The sequence below is a fragment of the Atractosteus spatula genome, chromosome 7 (assembly GCF_055471065.1).
Source record: "Atractosteus spatula isolate fAtrSpa1 chromosome 7, fAtrSpa1.hap1, whole genome shotgun sequence".
In the NCBI taxonomy this organism is placed as follows: Eukaryota; Metazoa; Chordata; class Actinopteri; order Semionotiformes; family Lepisosteidae; genus Atractosteus; species Atractosteus spatula.
The window spans coordinates 31,818,474-31,839,776 of record NC_142712.1 but is presented as its reverse complement, the minus strand read 5'-3'; the positions used below and the strand labels follow the sequence as shown (position 1 = coordinate 31,839,776).

The 21,303-nt window shown below is 37.2% G+C and overlaps 1 protein-coding gene across 1 annotated transcript in view; it reads left to right on the top strand.

The window, feature by feature from the left end:
* LOC148830782 (metabotropic glutamate receptor 4-like) overlaps positions 1–21,303 on the top strand; it is a 330,655-nt gene that overhangs the window by 203,503 nt on the left and 105,849 nt on the right. The window contains exon 3 of the mRNA XM_088921144.1: positions 18,120–18,255. Coding sequence (XP_088777270.1) covers positions 18,120–18,255 — 136 coding nt within the window. The remainder of the gene's footprint in view (positions 1–18,119; positions 18,256–21,303) is intronic.

Below are 21,303 nucleotides of genomic sequence, written 5' to 3'. Positions count from 1 at the left end.
TCCAGGGAAGTCCAAAAGATAGTCAGGAAGCAGTCCTTAAGTCCATGGCCGGGAGATCCATCAGGAGACGCAGACAAACAGGAAACACAGACGAGACGACAGGAATCCAGGGAATACGGGTCTCTTCCAAGCCCCGAGCTCAGTGGGTCAGGGAGCATTAACAGGCCTGTGCCCTCAGGCCACAGATGTGGGGCGACCTGGTACTAGGCGGGCCATCAAGCTACCCTGTACCAAAACTGAGCGCCGAAGGCAGGAAGGAGTAAATTTAAATAGGGAAACTAAAACAAGGCATACCAGGAAATTATGCAGGTAATAATTAAAGGAAACTAACGTGAGGAGGTTGGAGCAACCTCTGGAGGAGAGGATGGTGACCGTGACAATCAGGTCCAATAGAGAAGGCATTCAGTCTTTTCTTTTAACAAAATGAGGTTATAATGAAGAGAAAACTGTGATTATCGGAGTAAGTAGTTAAATTTTTTTACCAACCTAGTCCTGCCATGGAGAAAGCACTGACTCACAGTGTATGTATCCTTATTTTAAAGCCATTGCAAGTCCCCAAATCTTAATTTTCCTTTTAATAATTTTGTGATTTAAATACATATTATTGTATTTTATGTCATATACAGTATTCATATATTATGGTATTGTATTATGGTATTGCTAAAACTTCAAGGCGTAAGTGGGATTTCTGACCAATAAAAATGTCATTCTCTTGGCATAGTATTATGGCTTATGGCTTAGTGGAACTTCTGCAGTAAAGGAGGAAGAATTTAATAAGAGCAAAAATTATACTGATACTTCAGTGACCTGCAGAAGAACTCCCCAATTTCCCAGTTTTGGACAGAAGCCTTCAGTTTAACTTTCTTAGACATTCATTTTTAATCATTTTTGGATGAGTTGATTTACACAATCATATGTGATTCATCTAAGATTTCCTTGATATTCTCAGTTAAGTGGTATAGTCCTACATGAGATTGAAACAAAAATTAAAATCTGATTTTAAATAGTTAACAGCTTCATGAGGCAGAATTTGAAAGACATAATTTCTGCGCTAAACCACTCTGGTCAACAGTTTCTTATGTTCTCTGGTGATTTAATGCCTGTGTCAGTTCTATAACCCATTTCAGTCAAGGGGACTGCTTTCCACTCCTCAGCGGAGCTCTGCAGTTATCAGTGAGCAAGTTGTCCAAAACTACAGTCAATGTTAAATCTGTCTGGGTATGATTTTGTCATTCCTAATTCCTAATGTTGTAGATATTTGATCTAGTGCTGCTTATTCTTTGCACAGTCTGCTGCTTTTCTTTGACATATAAAGTGAGCGTATTATGTGGGCTATTACAAAATATACCCGTGTTGCTTGCTTTAAAACTTCTTTTTTTGCTGTACTGCCAAGAGTTTGATTACTTAAACTAATCCAGTGTTCTCCAGGATACATCTAATTAATCTCTGGGTGGCTAATTATTCTTACAGTAGACCCAGAAATAGTTATTCTGCTACGCAATGGGAGTCCTCTTCTTTTCTTTAATGTTTTTCAATTTTCTGTCTCCTCTTACAAAAAAGAGAGTGACGGTAAGGAAATTCCATCTGATGATGAAAAGCCATGAAGAGAATACATTAATTTCAAGAATGGATCTTCTCTCTAATTAAAATCCACCCTGCAGCTAGGTGTTATCTAGAAATGTATATATATATATCTGCGGAAAATGCCATAAGACTTTCCTGGAAGGCATTCATTAAGTATGGATTACTACCTTGTTAGAGCTGAACAACAGATGCATAAATAAGAAGATTCACAATTGGATATGCTTTACATAAAGAATGACTGGAGAGATGAATCTCATAACTAAAATGATGCACCACCAAGCATCTAAGTCCAGTTTACACTGGAATTTCTGCACTTTGACATACAGTACAGTAGTTGTTTGTTAGAAGAGGTCTGTAATTTTTTAAATGAAATTTTAAATATGTTTTTCTGTACTTTTATTGTATATGTTGTTGTGGTGTCCTATTGTTTCAACATGAATTTGCTACACTTAGCTGTGCAACACTATAATACCATATAATACACACTATAACAGTGCATTATAGTATTTCTGTGCTGTGATTAAATTTGGAAAACCATGGATAAAGTGCAAAAAAACATATAGTTTCATAAGGGAGCCTTCAACATTCTGTATATGACTGGATAAGATGACAAAGAAAAGCGAAAAAATCTATTTTAGCCTGTTCAGTAAATTATAGCAATAAAAAATATGTCCAGTATTTGTGGATTTGTAGTTTTATTTTGCATTTCTACCATAACCGATGAGGAACAAAAGAAGCTCAGGTGTAACCTTCAATTGAATTGTGCCAGTTAAGGCATGATTCAAACAGCTGAATTATGGGAGGGGCTGTCCTAGTGACTGATATAAAATATATATACAATACTACTGTATAAACAGTACAGTATGTACTGTATATGATTCTCTGTGAGAATCTGATATAACACATGCAAAAGGAAAAGGTTGTTCTCCCACTTTCCTGTGTCCCTGGTTGGTTTACACGCCAGAGCAACCAAGCTGGTACGATGCTCCTCCTCAGAGCAGTGAAGGATGGTTGGAAGAGGTGGTGAGTTAAGCCAAGATGTCAGGTTAAGGAGATCAATGGCATTTGAGAGGCATAGTGGCCATAGTGCTGTTAAAATGTCAGTTAATAAAGAACTGTGAGAGAGCATTGATTTTTCTCTTTGCTCTAAAACAAAAAGATTGGCCCTAATAGTGATGAGAGTTGATGCTTTGACTAAGAAAATATACTCAAGATGCAATTCATTATTTTGCCCTTGTTTTAGGCACACGCTCTGAGGAAAAAAAAAGTGCTAGGAAGCAGGAAAGAAGCATTTTGCTTTTAACATTTTTTATATGTTACAATGAAATGCAACAACAAACACAAACAAATCCACAATTAAAGTCACAAAGTCTTTTTGATGTTTCTTCTTTGCTGTGTACCATATCTCTCTCCATGACACGCACATTAAAGAAATAGGATTTTCAACTTTCAATGCAAAATGCCACGGACAGTAAAAACTTTCTATGGTGGATCTTAAGACATGCATAATAAAAAACAATTTACAATTTACATATTGCACACACTTAATTCCTGAACAGCAATGTATTTTTTTGTACAGTATCATGGTGACTACAATTGACACAATATTCTACATGAGGTCTTACTAGTATGTTGTATAATTTTGACACAACATCCCTTGGTTTTTACACTTTTAACTACTGTATATATCATTCTGTTGTAAACCTAGTTTGCCTTTATATAGCTCTTCCTAATTTGTATCAGTCATAAAGTATAATATATCATACAGTATATCAGTTTGGAATACATAGTAAAAAATCTTGATCTCTAAAAATCTACATATGCTGTCATATTCTCTGTATCATTCGTTACTTGTTCAAAGTCAGCCTAGAGCCTTTACCTTTTGAAAATTTATATTAGCTTGCCCATAGATTCCTACTGCCATATCAATGATCCTCTACTTGAGGTCAAATGATCCTTTCATATTTTACATATAGTAGAAGTACTGTAAGCTGTATTGATCTATAGACGCTTAGTTCTATTTTGTCCTGCTTATATGGATGGGCGCTACATTGAGATATTTTTTTGGTATTGAGAAAAGTCCTGATTTAAGTGACTGCTTGAAGAATATGTTAATTTGTTAACAAAACATTTCTTTTTTCCTCAAGTATATATTGTAGACCCCTTCAAATGTTCTTCTAGTACTCAAAGAACTTCTATCTCCTCTATGCTAATATTTTTTTAAGTTCTTGTTCAATTTTAATTGAGTGTACTTCAAAGCCTAGTATATGATCAAAGTTCACTAATGGTTCACTCATCTCTGTTTTCTTCACTTAATCTTGAAAGGACAAGACCAATGCAGACATTCTCTCTAGGAGGTACAGTACTCTGACAAGCTGAGTAAGGAAGCAATTATTAGCCACGTCAACCATTTCACTTTCAGCTACTGACTTTTTCTGATAGTGTTTCCCAGTATATGTGAGGGATATTAAGATCTCCCATGATAACTACATCTTCCTTGACATATACAGTAGGTTCCTGAGTTCATTATATAATACAACCTCACAATTTACAACACAGTTGAGAGAGTTTGGTGATCTGTAGTATACTCCTAACACAATCATTTCTGAGATCCTTGATGCATCTTTGGGCTGTAGCTCTCTGAGATTATCAGAAAAAACAAATGCCTTTTTTAAACTATACAAAAAGTAAAATCCTTAAACCAAATAACATAAATAAAGTATTCTGCCATCTCACCAAGTCATATTCAACTGTCTAATTTTTACCTTTATGTGAAAAATGAGCAGAACTATTTAGAGCCTATAATGAATATTATACACAGGAGATCAATGATTTTAGTCTAAAAAGGAGTAGATTACATGGCGTCTTACATGCACACCATGGCACGTTTCCAGGCAGGTTGAAGACATCATGCATTGTAGTGCTTCCCGGCATTCCAGAAAAATATGACTACTCTTTCTAGCAAAGAGAAAACGCCTTTATTCCCCCACCTGCTTATTTTTTTTTCTAATTTCCTCAAGCTCAGAGCGTTTACTCCTAAGGTAAGGGCTAACAGGCACATGATGGATGTTTTGCACCTGTATATGTTCTCCTCATTTGCATACTCTGAAAAGAATTCCTTGCTTGCTCTCTGTGAGTGCTTCTCTGCACTAAAGGAGAAAATAACAGAACAGCAGGTTTTGCTTTTGCAAAGTTAGTAGGCAATATCGGCGTAAACTACAGGAATTTGTTTCCACATCAATTTTTGATGTTTCCACAGGTTAGACAGACCATGGTGCATAGGTCCAGAGTTTCACTATGTTTGTTCTTAGAATCACCCTTTTTTATATATTTTTCAACTTCCCCTGTAAATAATACATTAAATAATGATCTTGATCTTCATCAGCTGTCATCTATCAAACCAACTGGGTCACTTAAGACTTAGCTTCCTGTTGGGTTGTGCAAATATGTGTAAATATCTTGCAAAACGGTAATTATCCCCTACACCATGTGATGTTAAGTGTTCCTGTAGTATCCATGATGTGCGATCTGGTGTAAATATGACTCTGACACAGGTCTAAGGTTAATCCCATTAATTCCTTTCCCTAAACTCCCAAACGCACAAAATATGCACATCCTCTCGGAACTTTAGCCCTGCTTGAGTGTCACTCAGTTCATATGTCCAGACTAGTTAAATCTTTCAATTCCCCACAATGGTGTATTCTTAAATATTTGTTCTTGGCCATAGGTGAGAGCACAATCATCACATGCTGCTTGGAAATTCAGTGCTCAGGGACTCCAGTGGTCTGGTACTGTGAGCGAATAATTCACAGGAACAAACATAATTTCTGTTACATCTCCAAACCTAATCCAGAAAATCTCTCTCATGGTAAAAAAGGTGTATGCAAAAAGTAATGGATTGCACTGTACAAAAACTGAGGGCAAGGCTTCTATTTTTATTTGTTTCTTGCTTCTGATGAATGCTCATGTAGAGGTAGTTTGAGTTCCACCAACTGTACTAAGTGTGGTGAATGATGAATATTGCTTTTATTTCCTTGGTCTTTGGGTAATTCTGGTGAGTAATTCTGAACAAATCAAGTTGTATAATGCCAGTTGGAAATTAAGTTGGATTATGATAAAGTAAGAACACTCTAATGATTATCTGAGATTTAAGGGTGACCTACATAAAATTTTTTTTAAAAAAAATTAAAATGTATAGAAGCAGTTGAAGTTGAAGTCTGATTAGAAAAGTTTAAAAAGAGCATTAAAATACCTAAAATTAACCTACTGTAAAAGTTTTTATCTCAATATAAAGAAAGACTATAAGAAGCATTTCATTTATTGAGGATTACCTATAATGATATGCAAAGCAAAATAAAAATCACAAATGTTAACTGAAACTTTGCTTTCTCATATTTAGCAGAAATATTTGAATGATTTTAAGTAATAGCTTCTTGAGAGGCATTACAATAGTAATGACCATGTTTTGGCTTTCATGCTATACAGTAGGTGCTTAATGGACCTAGCAAAACCATTATTGAGGAACAGTATCACTGCCAGGAAGGGTTCATATAAATTATTTCTATATTTACAAGCTTTATACAACCCAAGTTTTAGAAATGTTTGGAAAAACTTCTGATTTATCTCTATGTTTTCTTGATTTCTGTTTTTAAAACTTTAAACATTACTAGTATACATGAATGGAATTTTAGATAGTTTCCATGAAGAGACTACAGAGGAGGTACAATATAATACCTACTCTGGGAGATACCTAACACACAAGTAACAAAGGAATATGTGGAATTCCTGTTGGAAAAGAAATAGTCAGCCTTTATAAAAAAAAAATGTTTTCAAAGAATCTAAGCCTCTTTTAAATCTGACAGTCCTTCATTCAGAGCTAGGCTCCTCTGAGCCTAAAATTATCCTACCCTGTGAAAGACCACGAGGAATATGCTGAAAAAGCAGACTGAGTTTAACAAAACTGACAGGTTAGACGTCTCTGGAAAAAAATCAGGGCTCTTAATCTAAAGCTTCATCTATTTTTTATTGATAATGTTACTGTTCCTTTGTCTAAAAGGGGAACATTAAACACTATCTAATGTAAAACCTAGAAATATTTTTTTCTCTACACATTGTTCCTTGTAATTAATGTTCTGCTCCCACAACACCTTTTGTGAAATGAAGTCATGCGACCTTAGCGAAATAAAACTACAGGTACAGTATATAAAATAAATTAGTCTAGCTTCTGGCCATTACTTATAATCTGATGGTTATATTTTAACCATAATGTATCCTCTGCTATGATGTGTACATGAAGGACACTATGAAGATTCCAGTGTGGGTTAGGTTGGAAGTGCACAGTTCTTATTTTCACTTTGGCCCACTTCTTACTTCATGTAATGTTTAGCAAAACTATCTTAGGCTCTATGATCCTAGGTTTCATACCTGACTGGTGTATTGGTCTGTATGGTGTTTGTATGTTCTGCCCATCTATATTTGGGGTAACATGAGGTTCTTCAGTTTCCCTCCTCCTGCTAGTTGGGTAAGGTTGAAATCTATTCTAAATTCTCCCTTTCCAGTGGGGGTAAAGAGGTTTTCATGTCTGGGGCATTTTTCCCCATATGATAAGTACTGGCTGTGGGACTTTAGAGACATAGAACCTGGGGAGTTTTCTCATCTTTGACATTTCTGCTGTTCTAATTAGATGAGATAAACAAACACAGGAAAATGACAGACATGCCTTAAGGACGCATACAAATACACCAGACATATTTATAAAGCTTGCTAATTTTACTTTCAAGAAAGTTTCCAAATATAGACCTGTGTGGAACAGGGATGCTAGAAAATTATGCAGTAGAATATAGAGATGCCAGGCAAACAGGACTCACCTCCTACAGAGATCATAAATCTCTAGAATCTGTATTGCCCAGTGTAATTCATAGTTACTTTTTTTCTTCCTTTAAATCTGTGTGACATCAAGATGTCATAAAACTGCCATGACTCCTCTGAGCTCATACATTTTGCTGTGTTTGCTTAATGCTGTATCCAGTAAACACTGCTCCTGTAATCATTATATCATACAGTACATACTGTATACAAAGTTAATAATGCTAAAAATGTAGTGGGTATCTAAAAGTTGGAATTTCACATCAAAGTATGCATCAAAGGGCATCCTCGGTGAGTTTTGGGGGATCTCTCCTCTTATTTTATTTTTTCACTTGAGGCAGTCACAATTACCAAAGGTCCAGGTGGCCAAACAATTGTACTAATAAACCAAATAGGGATTGGGATGAGGAATAAGAGAAGTAGGCCCCAGAGCATACAGAAACAGGGGGATATGTGCCAAGAAAAAAAAAACAATTTATACCCTGAAAGTCCTCTTTCACATACAGTACTAGGACTACAGAGCTTCTTAGTAATTTTAGCACTAAAGAGACTGACTCTATCCATACAGTATGTAATGAATTGTACATTAATATTTGTAGAAATATGGATTAAGTGTGTGTGGTATCAATACATGGTAAAGCTTGGTACTCCCTGAATATATTGGAGCATACTCTATACTGTAATTGTTCACTTTTGTAATGTGCTTGCACAGCAAGCTGGTGTCAATCAATCATTTTATGTTGCCTTTTGCAGCACTTTGCCAAAGAGCTCTTTACAGGTTTCAATAGCAGTAAACAATATAATAACAGTTGATAACGGGGCACAGAGGAGAGGAAAACAAAATGTGTAAAATAAACATTAAACCACTTTGAGTCCCAGGACCCAATGGCTGCCTTCTCCAAGGAAATGGACCCATTCAGGCAGTGGAAAAATAAAAGAGGAGAAACTGTGCTACAGTATCTGGATAGAAGATTAATTACTCAATTCTGTCCGAACACTGTCAGCTGTATACTGTAACAATTATAAACTAAAGAAGACAAAGACTAAAGAAGTAGGTCTCATGCTTTGATTTCATAACTAAAACTATTTTTTAGGAGGTTGTTCTAAAATTGGATGCCTATAACAACAGATGGTTTGTGGTGATATTAATTGAATAAAGAGATGGTAAAATTGTAAGTTGAATTAAATTATTCATGCCCCTGTTTTATAACAATTACTTTCAGAATGGGAATCCTATTCATGTTACAATTTATTATGTTAAATTATCATGGACTGACAAGCTATATGATGGACATGATAGGCCAGAATAAATTTATTTATTTATTTCTGAAGCCATTGCTAGTAAATGAGTAAAGTAGTGAAGCTTGTAAGACTTTAACATTACTAACTCTCTCTCTAGCATTCTCCCCTCACTGACATACTGCTGTAAGTTGGAATGGATTCTGACAGTTACAGTATATGGAACCCACAACTTAATAAAACCAAGAAGCATTTCATAAACTTTACAAGAAGGTGTCCTTTATTTAAAGTGAACGTTGCCTTTGAAGTGGACAGATCCTCTTTCTTGTTGCTTTCCTAACCTTTAAAAAAAACTCAATTAGAATGTCATGTTAAAACCACCAGAAAAACCAAATAGATGTCATGTGTGAGTCAAAATATGTGCCTGTCTTTGTTCTGCCCCTGTCTAAACCAGCAACTGAACTGTATGTGCAATGGATGAAGTCTGTCAGTTTTAGCCCAGTATTGGGCCTAGAACTCAGGAGCTGAGAAGCAGTACTGCTAACCACCATGCCACATCAGTTTACATAGGACACTTTGCACAAAGTGAAAATAAAGACCCATTTGCTTTCAAACCAGTCCCTTCTTCTTCTTGGGACAATCCCACATTGCTAACCATTAAAAGTGTGGGTGGGTAGATTTTACCAGTTTCCCAGAACCCTTTGTGTAAAGAGGTGGCTCCAGTTCTCTGTTTTAAATACCTGTGTCCTTTCTACTTGTGTTCCCAGGTTCATGTTTCTGTATAATTGCTTAGGTTGTTTATGCCATTGTGAATACTTGAACAACATCTTCTGGTAGCCTTAGCTGTTCAAGAGCATGTTTTGACAGAAGTAAAGGTTTTAAAGGTATTCTAATGTGTAGCAGAGAGACTCTTTATATTTAATTTTCACTCGTCTTCACTTTATTGATTAATGCTTTATAATGTATTTGTCATATGAAGCTGGAGTTTTACAGTTAGCTTTGGAGCGTAAAGTATTCTGGATGAGTATTAATCCCGCTGGTGCCAGTTGACAATGTTGACAATGTTGTTGTGTATGCCAGCAGATAATACATTCACCAAGGCTTTAACATACAGTAAACAGTTACCAACACTTTCAAAAAACAAAGAAATAGAATACAGTATGAACAAATCAAATTGCATGCAACGTATTTTGTGGCTTTTGTGTAGAACTTCAGCAGAAAAAAAATGGTAACACCAAAATTGTGGAATGCAGGCCACAGTTTTAAAGTCTCTGCAGTTAATTGTGGATTAACTGCAGTACTGCATTAACAGTAAAGCCTTTATGGTTGCCTTAGCAATGCCCAGTCCATGCTTGAAAATGTAGAGATTTTTAATTCCAGTGTGGCAGTTCCTTGGGGACTCCTGAGCATGAAATGTGGCTCAGCTTTGTAAAATTAAACTTAGTTTCCCAGTGTATCCGATAATAGATGTACAGTACTGTACCTTCAAGTAAAAACTTCAATGCTTTCACCACGTTCAGGGGATAGTGGAGTTTATTCGCTATGATGTACTGTGCCTGTTTCATGGTCTCCTCCACTGTCTGCTTCATTTTTTTTTTCAAGCCGTGGAGAGCAAAAGTGTAAGTATCCTGATTTATGATGAAAGTCCTGTCACAGTGCCGGGTCTAGTTCCCAGTCTGCCAAAACTGCACCTGTCTGGTAGATGCCTTCCTTTTCCATTTAAGAGAATGTAGCAATTGGGAATGAGTACCAGCACTCCTGTGGAACATGCAGTAAAGGCCTCATGATTTTGGAGAAAGCACTTCTTCGTTTGTTGCCTGCTGATTTTTGTCCTAAGGTATTTTGCCAAGTCTTTAGTCCCTTCATTAATAAAATGGCCACATTCAGCCAGTTGCCCTAATGTCGAAATAAAAACCTTTTGTGCTTCCTCCAGGACTTTCTAACAATACCATTGTGGAAGGGTAACACAGAGCTCTTTTTTGATGGCATAGTTACAGAGAACAACAATTTTGTAGACAGACACAAACATCCTATGATCAGGCAGAGCATTTTTGCAACTGGACAGAAATGCAAGACAATTTGGGTAACATCATTTTGAAATGCTTTTTGTATTGTGAACCTGTATTTTCTCACTAGCTTTCATCTTTGCTACATGCATCCTTTGCTTTCTTCTCTATGCTAGAAAAAAAAACTATGTAGGCATCACACTGAAGGCAGAGTAGGGCCATTATAAAACCATGAGTGTATTTGATCATTCGTCAGATGCAGTCTGCTCTATTCGTTCCTATGTGTTTTAAAACCAAATAATTAAATTTTGCAATAGAAGCAATTTATTAATGTGGTGTTTTTCATTTGTCAACATCTCAAAGCAATTTACAATTAAATGACCAAAGAAACAATATGGTGGTAAATTAACACAACACAGTTGAACATAAAAGTTGATGTATAGTTAGAGTGACACAATTGAAGGTAGGGGTGCCACTGCAAGCTATTTTTTACAGAGGCAGATCCTAGGAGACCAGGCATAGCCATTCGGTACAAAACTATTGCTCTTTGTTTACAGTGCATTAAAACACAAAACTAAACCAAACAAACAAAAGCCTAAGCTCCTCTTTGAGCATTTAACTGACTCTTTCAGAAGTCCCTAATACAGCAAGTAACTGGGCAGCTATACTGCTTACCAGCTTTCAGAAGATTATGTCTCACGTTGAAACTTCCAAAACACAATACTGCTCAGAACTAAGCCTCAGTCCAAGACTATATTCAGAACTCCCTTTCCAGAAGTTCCTTGGGTCCCTTAGTCAGTCACATCCTTCTCCCTCCCTCAGGTGTGATTGCAGGAGCAGGATCTGCTCTCTGTCTCCAGAACGCAGATCAAACCAACCACTGGAAATCTTAGCTTCCTTTTGAAACTGGCACCTAAATAATTGTGTTCCAGCAACTGGTCAGGTGACTGAGGAAAGCAGCTTATTCCCTAGAACTTTCTGAGGATTGTGGTTCAGACAATGATCTCCATTTTGCCTGAACCTGCTAACTTGTATTATATTACTTACATTATATTAAAACTAAGGAAATGCAAGGTTTAAAGAAATGCGTGTAAAAAAATGTTTTTTAAAAGCACAAAGAGATTCAGGTATTGCCTTAGGTAGAGAGTTCCACAACGAGTAAGATTGTTTGGGCTATTATGTGTCAGGAGAAGGATTTTGAAACCAATCCTAAAATTTATAGGGAACCAATCCAGAACAGGAGTATTTTGCTTGCAGGTTGTAGATCTGGTTCAAATAATTGCAGCTGAATTTTGTGTATACTGACAATAATACGATCTACGAACCACAAAGGTATAATTTAATTTCTCAGCATCTGATTGGAGCAAGCTGGCAATATTAGGCAGATAAGATAAAATAAAATAAAAAAAGACACCTGTAATATTTCTCATTTGAGTTTCAGCTGTTAAAAGGGGTTAAGAAGAACAACAATGTAGGCCATTCTAAAGCCATCCATGCTACTCACTTTGTGTGGGGACCTCCATCACTTTTTGTCTTTGCACTTTTACACTGTAAAAAAAATACATTACATTTTTGAACATCTGATAGGGATCTTATACAAATACATTCTCCTAGATCAGAGAGATTGAATCTACAAACAGAACTGAGTGTCAGCAGCATAACAATGGAAGGTAAACTGAAGACAATAGATGATTTGGCAAAGTGGTAACATGTACAGTAGATACTGAATTAAGAAGGTCCCAGTAACCCAAAAGATGTCTGAGGCTGTGAGTCCGATTTCCACAAATTGCTTTTAAACAGAACAAAATATGAGAAAACCAGCTGAAAGCACCCCAGAGATACCAATAAAAGGACTCTAAAATACCCACATAAGCCTCTAATTGATTTAGGGGGATAGTATGGCTAACAGTGTTAAAAGAAGCAGTAAGCTCCAATGAAACAAGGACAGATAACATGTCTGAGTCTGAAGCTATAAAGATATCATTAGTCACCTTCACAATGCCTGTTACAGTACTACGAAATTCCCTAAAACCTGACTGAAAGGGTTCAAAGAGCTCATTTTCTGATTAAATGATATTGCACTTGAAATTTTGCCACAGGCTTTTGGAACTTTGGCTTAAGAAGGAAGATTCAAATCTGGCCTGTAACTAAACAGGAAGTCTAGAGTTCTTTTTTAACAGCTGGGTAATAGCAACATGTTTGAGTAATGACGGTACAATACCAGTGCAATTCATAAATGACTGTGGTGAAAAATGAGCACAAAGATTTGAAAAGTTGAAACACAGAAGAAGAGTAAGAACTTTATGCATAATGTCAATTAACATCACACCATCAACAGGGAAAAAATCCCAATGAAAACTGGTACAGAATTCAGCAAAAGCTTTTCTTGGTCAGTGTGAGAAGCTGATTTCTGACTTTAAACAGAACAATTATGTCCAGTTAATGTCCAATTAATTCCAGAAATCTAACCAGAAAAGCAGTCGGAGGGTTAGGAGGCTGATATACCAAAATCAAATCAATAGTACAGTTCTGCCCTGGGCCGGTATGAGGTGCAGGAATTATACCTCTTGCACAGGGAACAATTTACCTTAACCTAGTAAACTACAGCATTTAAACTGTGCTGCCTGAAGTGCTTGTTTGTATTTCTGTTGTGTTAATTGTGTGGTGTTAATTTTTATTCTGGTCCAGACCTGGAATTCCTATCCAGAATTCACTTGGTTTACAAGTACCTACAAACTCAAAGCTACTCCTGCATCAAATTGGATTTTCTTTCACCTTCAAGTTTCATCATGTCTTATGTTTCTAGATCTATTCATTTCAAAGTTATAATGGCTTGTTTGTTGTCTGAGCTGCTGTGTCGTCCTAGCGGCCATGGATTGCCCTCGAGTCCATTTCTGCATTGGTTGTACAAAAAGCACCTGGTGTATGAAACAGCACAGGGCATGTGATCTGTAAATGTGTACAAGATCAGGGGAATCTTTCATTCAAAACCAATTCTGTAAATCTATGAAACTCGTAGTCCCTTCATATAGTACAAAGACCATTCAGCTTTTTTTAGGGCATTATATGAAATCCGAGCATTTATTATGGCATCAGTTTAGTGAATCTATCTGCTGGTATTTCTGTGCCAAAGATATTTTCTCGTCTTTGTCATGAGATGGCTGTCAGTGAGTTTTAGCAAGTACAAGAGCCCTATCTTGATAAGCAGGCGTCTGTAGGCTGCTAACTGTTAATTTCTAAGCCTAAATGTATGCAGGCTCTTTGTTTTAAATGCGATTTTGTATTTGGTTTTATAGTAATAAAGTACTGACTGCACTAAGAAATTCTAATGAGTGATAATTCTCAGCTCTACGTGTATTATAAGAATTCTGGAATCCTGGACTCTCTGACTGTGTTCTAAAAGCACAGTTGATTATCATTTCATGGTCGCGAGGGAGCTGGGGTCTATCCCCAACCAATGGGTGCCAAAGACAGATAAATCCTAGACAGAAAAACCAGTCTATCACAGGGCAGACACAGACACACACACTAGGTTTTTGACCTGTGGGAGGGAACCAGAACACCAGTAGGACACCCACGTGAACTTGGGGAGTACATACAAACTCCACGCAGATAGCATCCTAAGTTCAGAATTGAACCCACGGTTCTAGGACAGCTAAGGACTGTGCCACCTTGACATCTGACATTAAAGTAGTATCCTTAAATTTCTTAAAATGGATACAACATTCTTTTATAAGCATTCCCCAACTTGTGGAAATCGATGGCCAGTTTCCTGCAGTTTTGAGAGATATCCATGAGAGATAGACATTATGGTGTATACTGCTACGGAATGTTTTCCTTATGTCACCTCAATTAACACCCCAGTGCCCCAGTGCTGTAACGCAGCAATGCTAGCCACAGCATCACTATACTGTAGCTATTGTCACTTATACATAGTATTTCTCTTGAACTAAAAAACAATCAACTAACAAAACAGTCAATGTTTGAATAAAGCTAATGATTTATTAATTTCTTGACTCTGATAATTCATCCTGAAGTATACATTCATGTATTCTGCTTAATGTACAGTAATTAACAAAGTCAGCATAGTGCAGGGGTTCTGTTTTCAGATTCCTAACCAGAGGATTGTGGTTTCAAGTTCCCACTGTGAAAACTGCTATTGTGCCCATGAGTAATCTACAGTACTTTAATCTGAAGTTTTCCAGTCCAGCCTTTATCTATAAAAGGACATCAGTATTTCTGAAAAACTGTATACATTGTAATACACTAGCATGCCATCCAGGGAAGACTTCCACAGTTTCAGTTCACATAAAGCTCCAGAAACTGGAATATGTGGAGCAATACTCTGGGTCCATTTCTGTGTTACCTCTTCATATGAGACTCAAACTTCTCTTTTTTCAGACTCAGGCATGTTTTCCCTGTTTCTTCCTGAGCTTCTATTTATTTATGTACTTATTACTGTATTTCTTCTACTCTGAAGCTCTATGTCACCACCATGTTTTTGGATAACTTGAATACAGACTCCCTCCCTCTTACTCTCCTCTGTCATTCATGGGTGTGGCCTCTCTGACTGTATCTGTACAAAGATCAAATGTTGCAGTGTCACATAATGGCAGCTAATGTTGGTAAGCAGCCAAATAATGCAGGTAAGCAATGAATGCAAGGGAATGCAGTGGAATTCAGCACTCAGAAATCAGCAGGCACATCTGCTTGGCCCTGTTCTAAGCTCACAGTCTGTAAAATAAGTGGGTATTTACCACCACTGAAGACATCCAGAGTAACCAGGATATTAATCCACATTCACCCACACTGTGAGTTTAATGACTGACCCACTGACCTTCCCTTGGCCAAAGTGAGTTAGGACAATGTCAATTGCCACACCACCTGGTGCAGTTTCATTTCACAAGCCCTGGTAAATGTACGCCACCCCGTCTGCTGCCTTTAGGGCTTCATAATGTTTCAAAACTCAGGCCACCATTTTGAAAATTTACACATAGTGTGGCAATTGTGATGTTAGATTTTTTGTTGAGGATGCTTAAAAGGCTAGCAGCCAGAATTAAAAAAACAACAGTTCATGTCAGACGTTTTGCCCATTCCTGACTTGTGTTTTATCATTTGGAACTGGTGATATTCACACAGTACAGGAATATCTCGGAAACCTAAAGACTTTGCTTAGGAGTGTCATAGCTAACCAGTCATGTTTATTGAAACAGTGAAAGGATAAATGAACAAATAAACAAAACATTGTTGAGCTGTCAAACTTAGGTGTACAGAATACTGTGGCTGTAATGTATGTTTAGGAGCTCAGTGGAGCTATATGTTCATATCTCTTATTATACAAAAGTCATATACAGTATGGTGATGGATATCTATTTTCTGTAATGCCCAGCAATTATGGGGCACAGGGTGGGACCACTCCCTGAAATGCCAGTCCTTTGTGTGGCACATATCTACACACAATCACACACCCATTCACACAAACACAAACACTCTTGTTTAGTCCCACATATACACATGTGAACTTACTCATACTGTACATGTACATATTCACTCACATATCCACCGACGTACGTGCCTGCACACATTCATTCACATACACATTCACATACAGTCATACAGATGAACTTCCATTCACTCGTGCGCCCACACACTTGCATTCATTAACATGCATATAGATTCACCCACACATGAAAATGCATTCACATACATGTATACATATTCAAACACATACGCATTCGCATTTCCAGATGCAAATTATCCTGGACAGCATTCCCTTGGACAGGGGAAGGAAAATGGATTATTCAGAGAAGACGTAAAAATGAATAAACAGTATGTAGTTGTATTTTGTTGTTTTTGATATATATTACTATTCTTATTCTCGACAGGTCTTTTTACATTTTGTGAATGATGAATGAGAGTAGTGGTGGTGGTGGTGGGCTTTTAAAATTTAAAATGTTCAACTTCCTGAGAGCAACATCACTCAAGACTGCAGAGCCTGAATGTGTGCTCTCCAGGCGCTGGACTTTTTTATATCTCTTAACTGTTGCAAATTGAGCTCAGAATGTGGGATACTAATAAGAAAATGTGAGATGTGATACGAATAAGGAAATAGTAGCAACTGGTGATAATATTCAAAGTTTTATGATACAGTGCTCAGTAGTGTTTTAAGGGACAGTGGCAATATGCATTGTTACTGGTATATTAAATCCATTTTTCAGTTAAGCTAAATCCTGAGGGCTGGGTTCTGCTGTATAATTTTCAATATGCCTTTCTAGGCCTGCGACACTGCTTGGATTATTCTAGGTATTGTGAGAGTTTGGGATCATGCAGGGTTAACAAATGACTAAATCTTCTATAGATTGTGAAAGTCCTTGGGGTTTTTTCTTTGTTTATATTGAACACAGGAAAGAAAAATCAAACATCAGGCAATAAAAAATACCATTTAAAGGACAATCTAAGAGAAAAAAAGTCAAGTAATGAATAGCTCAATGCACTGAGCCTTACAGAAATCTAACCATCCTTCTCTGTATGAAAGAAGAATCAAGCTGACCTGCAAATAAATGATGCAGTTCACCCTCAAAGCAGAACAAACTCTTTCTCTGCCACTACAGGTTCAACACATTTAAAATTGCTACAAAATTCCTCCCAACTTATTGACAGTCACATAAAATGTATTAATGGTTCCATCAGTCTCAGCTATACTCCCTCCAGCCATCACACTGGAAAATTTTATACCTTGTCCTTTTCAAGCTATGAAAAATGTACCTGTACAATTTGGTCGTATATACAGGCTTCTATAAAAAAAAACAAGCAAGGTGGGAGTGAGATAGAGGGATTACTGTTTATTTACAAAAAAGTCCACCACCAGCATTGGTAGATATTTCTGCAGTATTATATTAGTGTTTTAACAGTGCACGCCAAGGCTGTGGTTGATACACCAGACTCATATTCCTTTTCCTTAGGAAAAAAAAACAGGATGGCATACAGAGTAAACATGAACTTTATCATCTGTTCCTGCCCCCAAGCTTGTTTGCTGGTGTCAAGAGCGTTATCAGCAGACAAGTGTTCACTGTTCTGTTAGCAATCCAAAATGATTGATTCCATGTGGAAAATAAATGCTTTCCACACTTTCAGCATAGCAACCAGAGGTACCACAGGCCTCCATAGTATCAAGCAATTCAACAAATCCCCCTTTGATTACAAATGTGCCCTGCGCATTATTGAAATAAGGTATGGGAATATGATACCATACATGACTTTATAAACTATGCAGGCTCTGCTTTTATTAAACTATTGACAGATTCACGTTTTAACCCTTTCCACAAATTCTTCTCAGGACTGCTTCTCCCTGGTGACCCTTTCATTCTTCTTCATGTAAAAATGCCACTGGGGTTTCTCAGACACTGTCTCCTCTCTTTCTTTCAGGAGGGGTGTGCATCGCCCAGTCTGTGAAAATCCCCCGGGAGCCCAGAGCCGGGGAGTTTGACAAGATTATTCGGCGGCTCAAAGAAAACGCCAATGCCAGAGTGGTCATCTTGTTTGCAAATGAGGATGACATCAAGTAAGTAGCATGCAGAAGGAAGTAGGGGCTCTGGAGGAATTCAGAATCTCTAGCCGCTCCCTCTGGAGCACAGTCACTTAAGGTTCATGGAGAATCCTTTTGAAGTAGCTTTACAAAGTCTCTGTATAATGGTTGGGCTTAGTTGATTGGTGGCCATGAAAGAATAGCGAAGAAAGGCAAACATTTTCTCATGCTCCTTTTGTGTGGTAAATAACTACTGTGGTGAGGTATGGCCTAAAACATATAGTACATTATAACTTTGTGATTTCCTACTGTGGCATAGGGGTTAGCATTGCTACCTTGCAGTGCTGGGGCCCTGGGTTTAATGCAGGACTTGGAGTACTACAGTATCTGTGTGGAGTTTGTATGTTCTCCCTGTGTTTACATGGGGTTCCTCCCGGTGCTCCAGTTTCCTCCCACAGTTCATAGACATAGTGGTAGGTTAATTTTAAAAATTGTACACTCAGTAGGTGTGAGTGTACAAACAACATCTTTAATATTTTCCATTTTCTTAATTCAGTATAGTTAACAATAAAAATATTTTGATGGCAGGTGAACAACATTTTTATGCCTACATGCAATGCTACCCAGTTTAAAACGGGATTGATTTTTTTTGTGCCTGGTAACAACAATTCCAACCATTGCAAATATCACATTTCAGAGTTCCCAGGCCACACATGATTGGGTATCAATCCTACTTCAGAACATCAGAAGGCTGGTATCCTGGTACAGGTTTTGACTCTAAAAGGCTCATTATGCACTATGAGCCCTGTCACGTTTGCTAACATTATTCAATTGACTAAGTAACCTTTCTAAGTTTCTCTTAAGTCTGTGTTTGCATACTTATGGCTACTAGCTGTGGTAGGCTTGGCTACACTAAGGAGATGCCCACCTCTATATTTCTGCTACAAGAAATACTGAATAACTGGCACTGAGTCTTAAGAGACTGGTTTTGGGGTGTGTCTGTGTTTACTCAGACTACACGATCATAATGTATAACTAAAAACAGTTTTTTTCTGTAACTATTTTGTTTTGGTTAAGATTTTTCTGAAATGTTGTGTTATCCACATTTCTTTCTAGAGTCACACCACTTCTCCCAGACCTGCCCACAATTAACAGTATTTTTCGGAAAGAGCATGCTCATACTGTAGATGCCCTTTTGTTAAGGTTATATGCCCAACGTCTTATTCTACAACCAATTTGTTTAGAGACACTTTTATCATTACAAACGATATTTATTTCAATCAAATGAACATTTTATATTACAATGCAATCTGAATCTTCTGGCAGGAGGCAATTAAAGATGAAAGATTTGAACTGCCACTTACAATGACTCTCACAAATACACTTTTATTATTATTGTTTTATCAGGTATCTTTATCCAAGACTCTTTAAAAACTATTTTTATAAAAGAATTATAGAAAATTTGTACAATGAACCGTCACACACATGGGTGATTAAAGAAGTTTACCAGTACTGAATCAGAAATGTTTCTACACATGTGGATTGTGCTATAGATTCTTACATGGACACCAAGAGTTTATCTTCAGGATAGATAAGAGAAATGGCAGTAAAGATGTACATATTACACAGACTTAAATTCAAGTAAAAGGACGTGCTCATTTCTTTAACTGCAAACTGTGCTTTCATGTTTTTTAATCTTTTATCCTTTTTCTTAATGCTTCAGTCTTTTCCTTTGTGATGATTTTTTGAAATGTTTATGCAAGACATCTTTTTAAATGTTCTTAAAATAACACCAAGGGACACGTGTTAAATTATTTGGACTTAAAAGAGACAATAGTCCTAGTATTTCAAGGCTCGGCAGTGGCTTAATAGGATTAGAAAGAAAAATCTAATCTTCAAAACAAAAAGAAAACACAAAATTGGGCTATGTGTGGTTACTGAAATGATATTTCTGTTTTTTTTTTGTGTTCATATTCCTCTCTGTAGTGTGTTCTTTGATTTCTATCTGGTCAGCCGCTCTCCTCAGCTAACCTTGCTTCTGTTAAGATGTTAAAAGTCTTTTCACGGTGCTATCCTTTTGGGGATATTTTCATCTCAGCCCTGTATCAAACAGATGCCCCACTTTCTGGGAAAGATAAACTTATCCTTCTTTATTGCCAAGGTGGCTTTGCGGCTACAGCTCCAGTTTTCTACTCTGGTGACTCCCTGTTGGGATCACCTTTCAGCATCTCCTTTCTCAGTGTAGTGCTGCTCATGCCAAGTTCAGGTAATACATCTAGCCTTTCTGAACACAGCCTGCAGACTTTGCTGCTTTCACTGTATGTGTTCATAATAAAACAAACCTCAAGAAAATAAAAGTTCCTGTGCTGGACATTGTGACAATGGTTATGCTTGAAAACATGTAGTAACACAAAGGTTTTCCCTGTTACTGATAAGTAGCCATATTTTAAGGGACTTTCTTGGATCAGCAGGACTTTAGCTGAAGATCCCATGCTGAGGCCTACTCATTCTAAATCGTACAGAAGAACGATAAGCCATATTTTTGTGCTATTTTTCTTTAGCATATGAATTAATATCAGATTTGTGAAGATCACCCAGGGGCACTTCACTTTACAATATGGTAACATTGAGTTATAGGAATAGGAGCTCCAAAGCACATCTTTACATCCTCAGAGCATACAGTATATACTGACGTAATTTATTAATGCATTGTTGCAGAGGGAACGCTGAAAATCCCCAAACAGCACAAGTCACATGTAAGGAGGAACCCCCAGCCATGTGCTCATAAAGGATTTCCTTATGTGGTCTTCGTCCACCCCCCCTAAATGTTACGTGAAATCACCCACTGGCTAGGACTATACAGAAGCAACCAAATGAATGTCAGATGTACAACACTTAGGCCCTAGATCACAGTTCTGAAGGATTTGAACATTTTTGTGAACATGTCAGTGTTGTAGGACTTCTATGCACTTGGATCCTTGTGACCCAGTGCAAGAAAAGTGTTCCTTTATGTTCAGATATCCCTTTGAAGGCAAGAGGTAGAGGTTTCATGGCTGGGATCCTGAATTTTGCTTCAATGAGCAT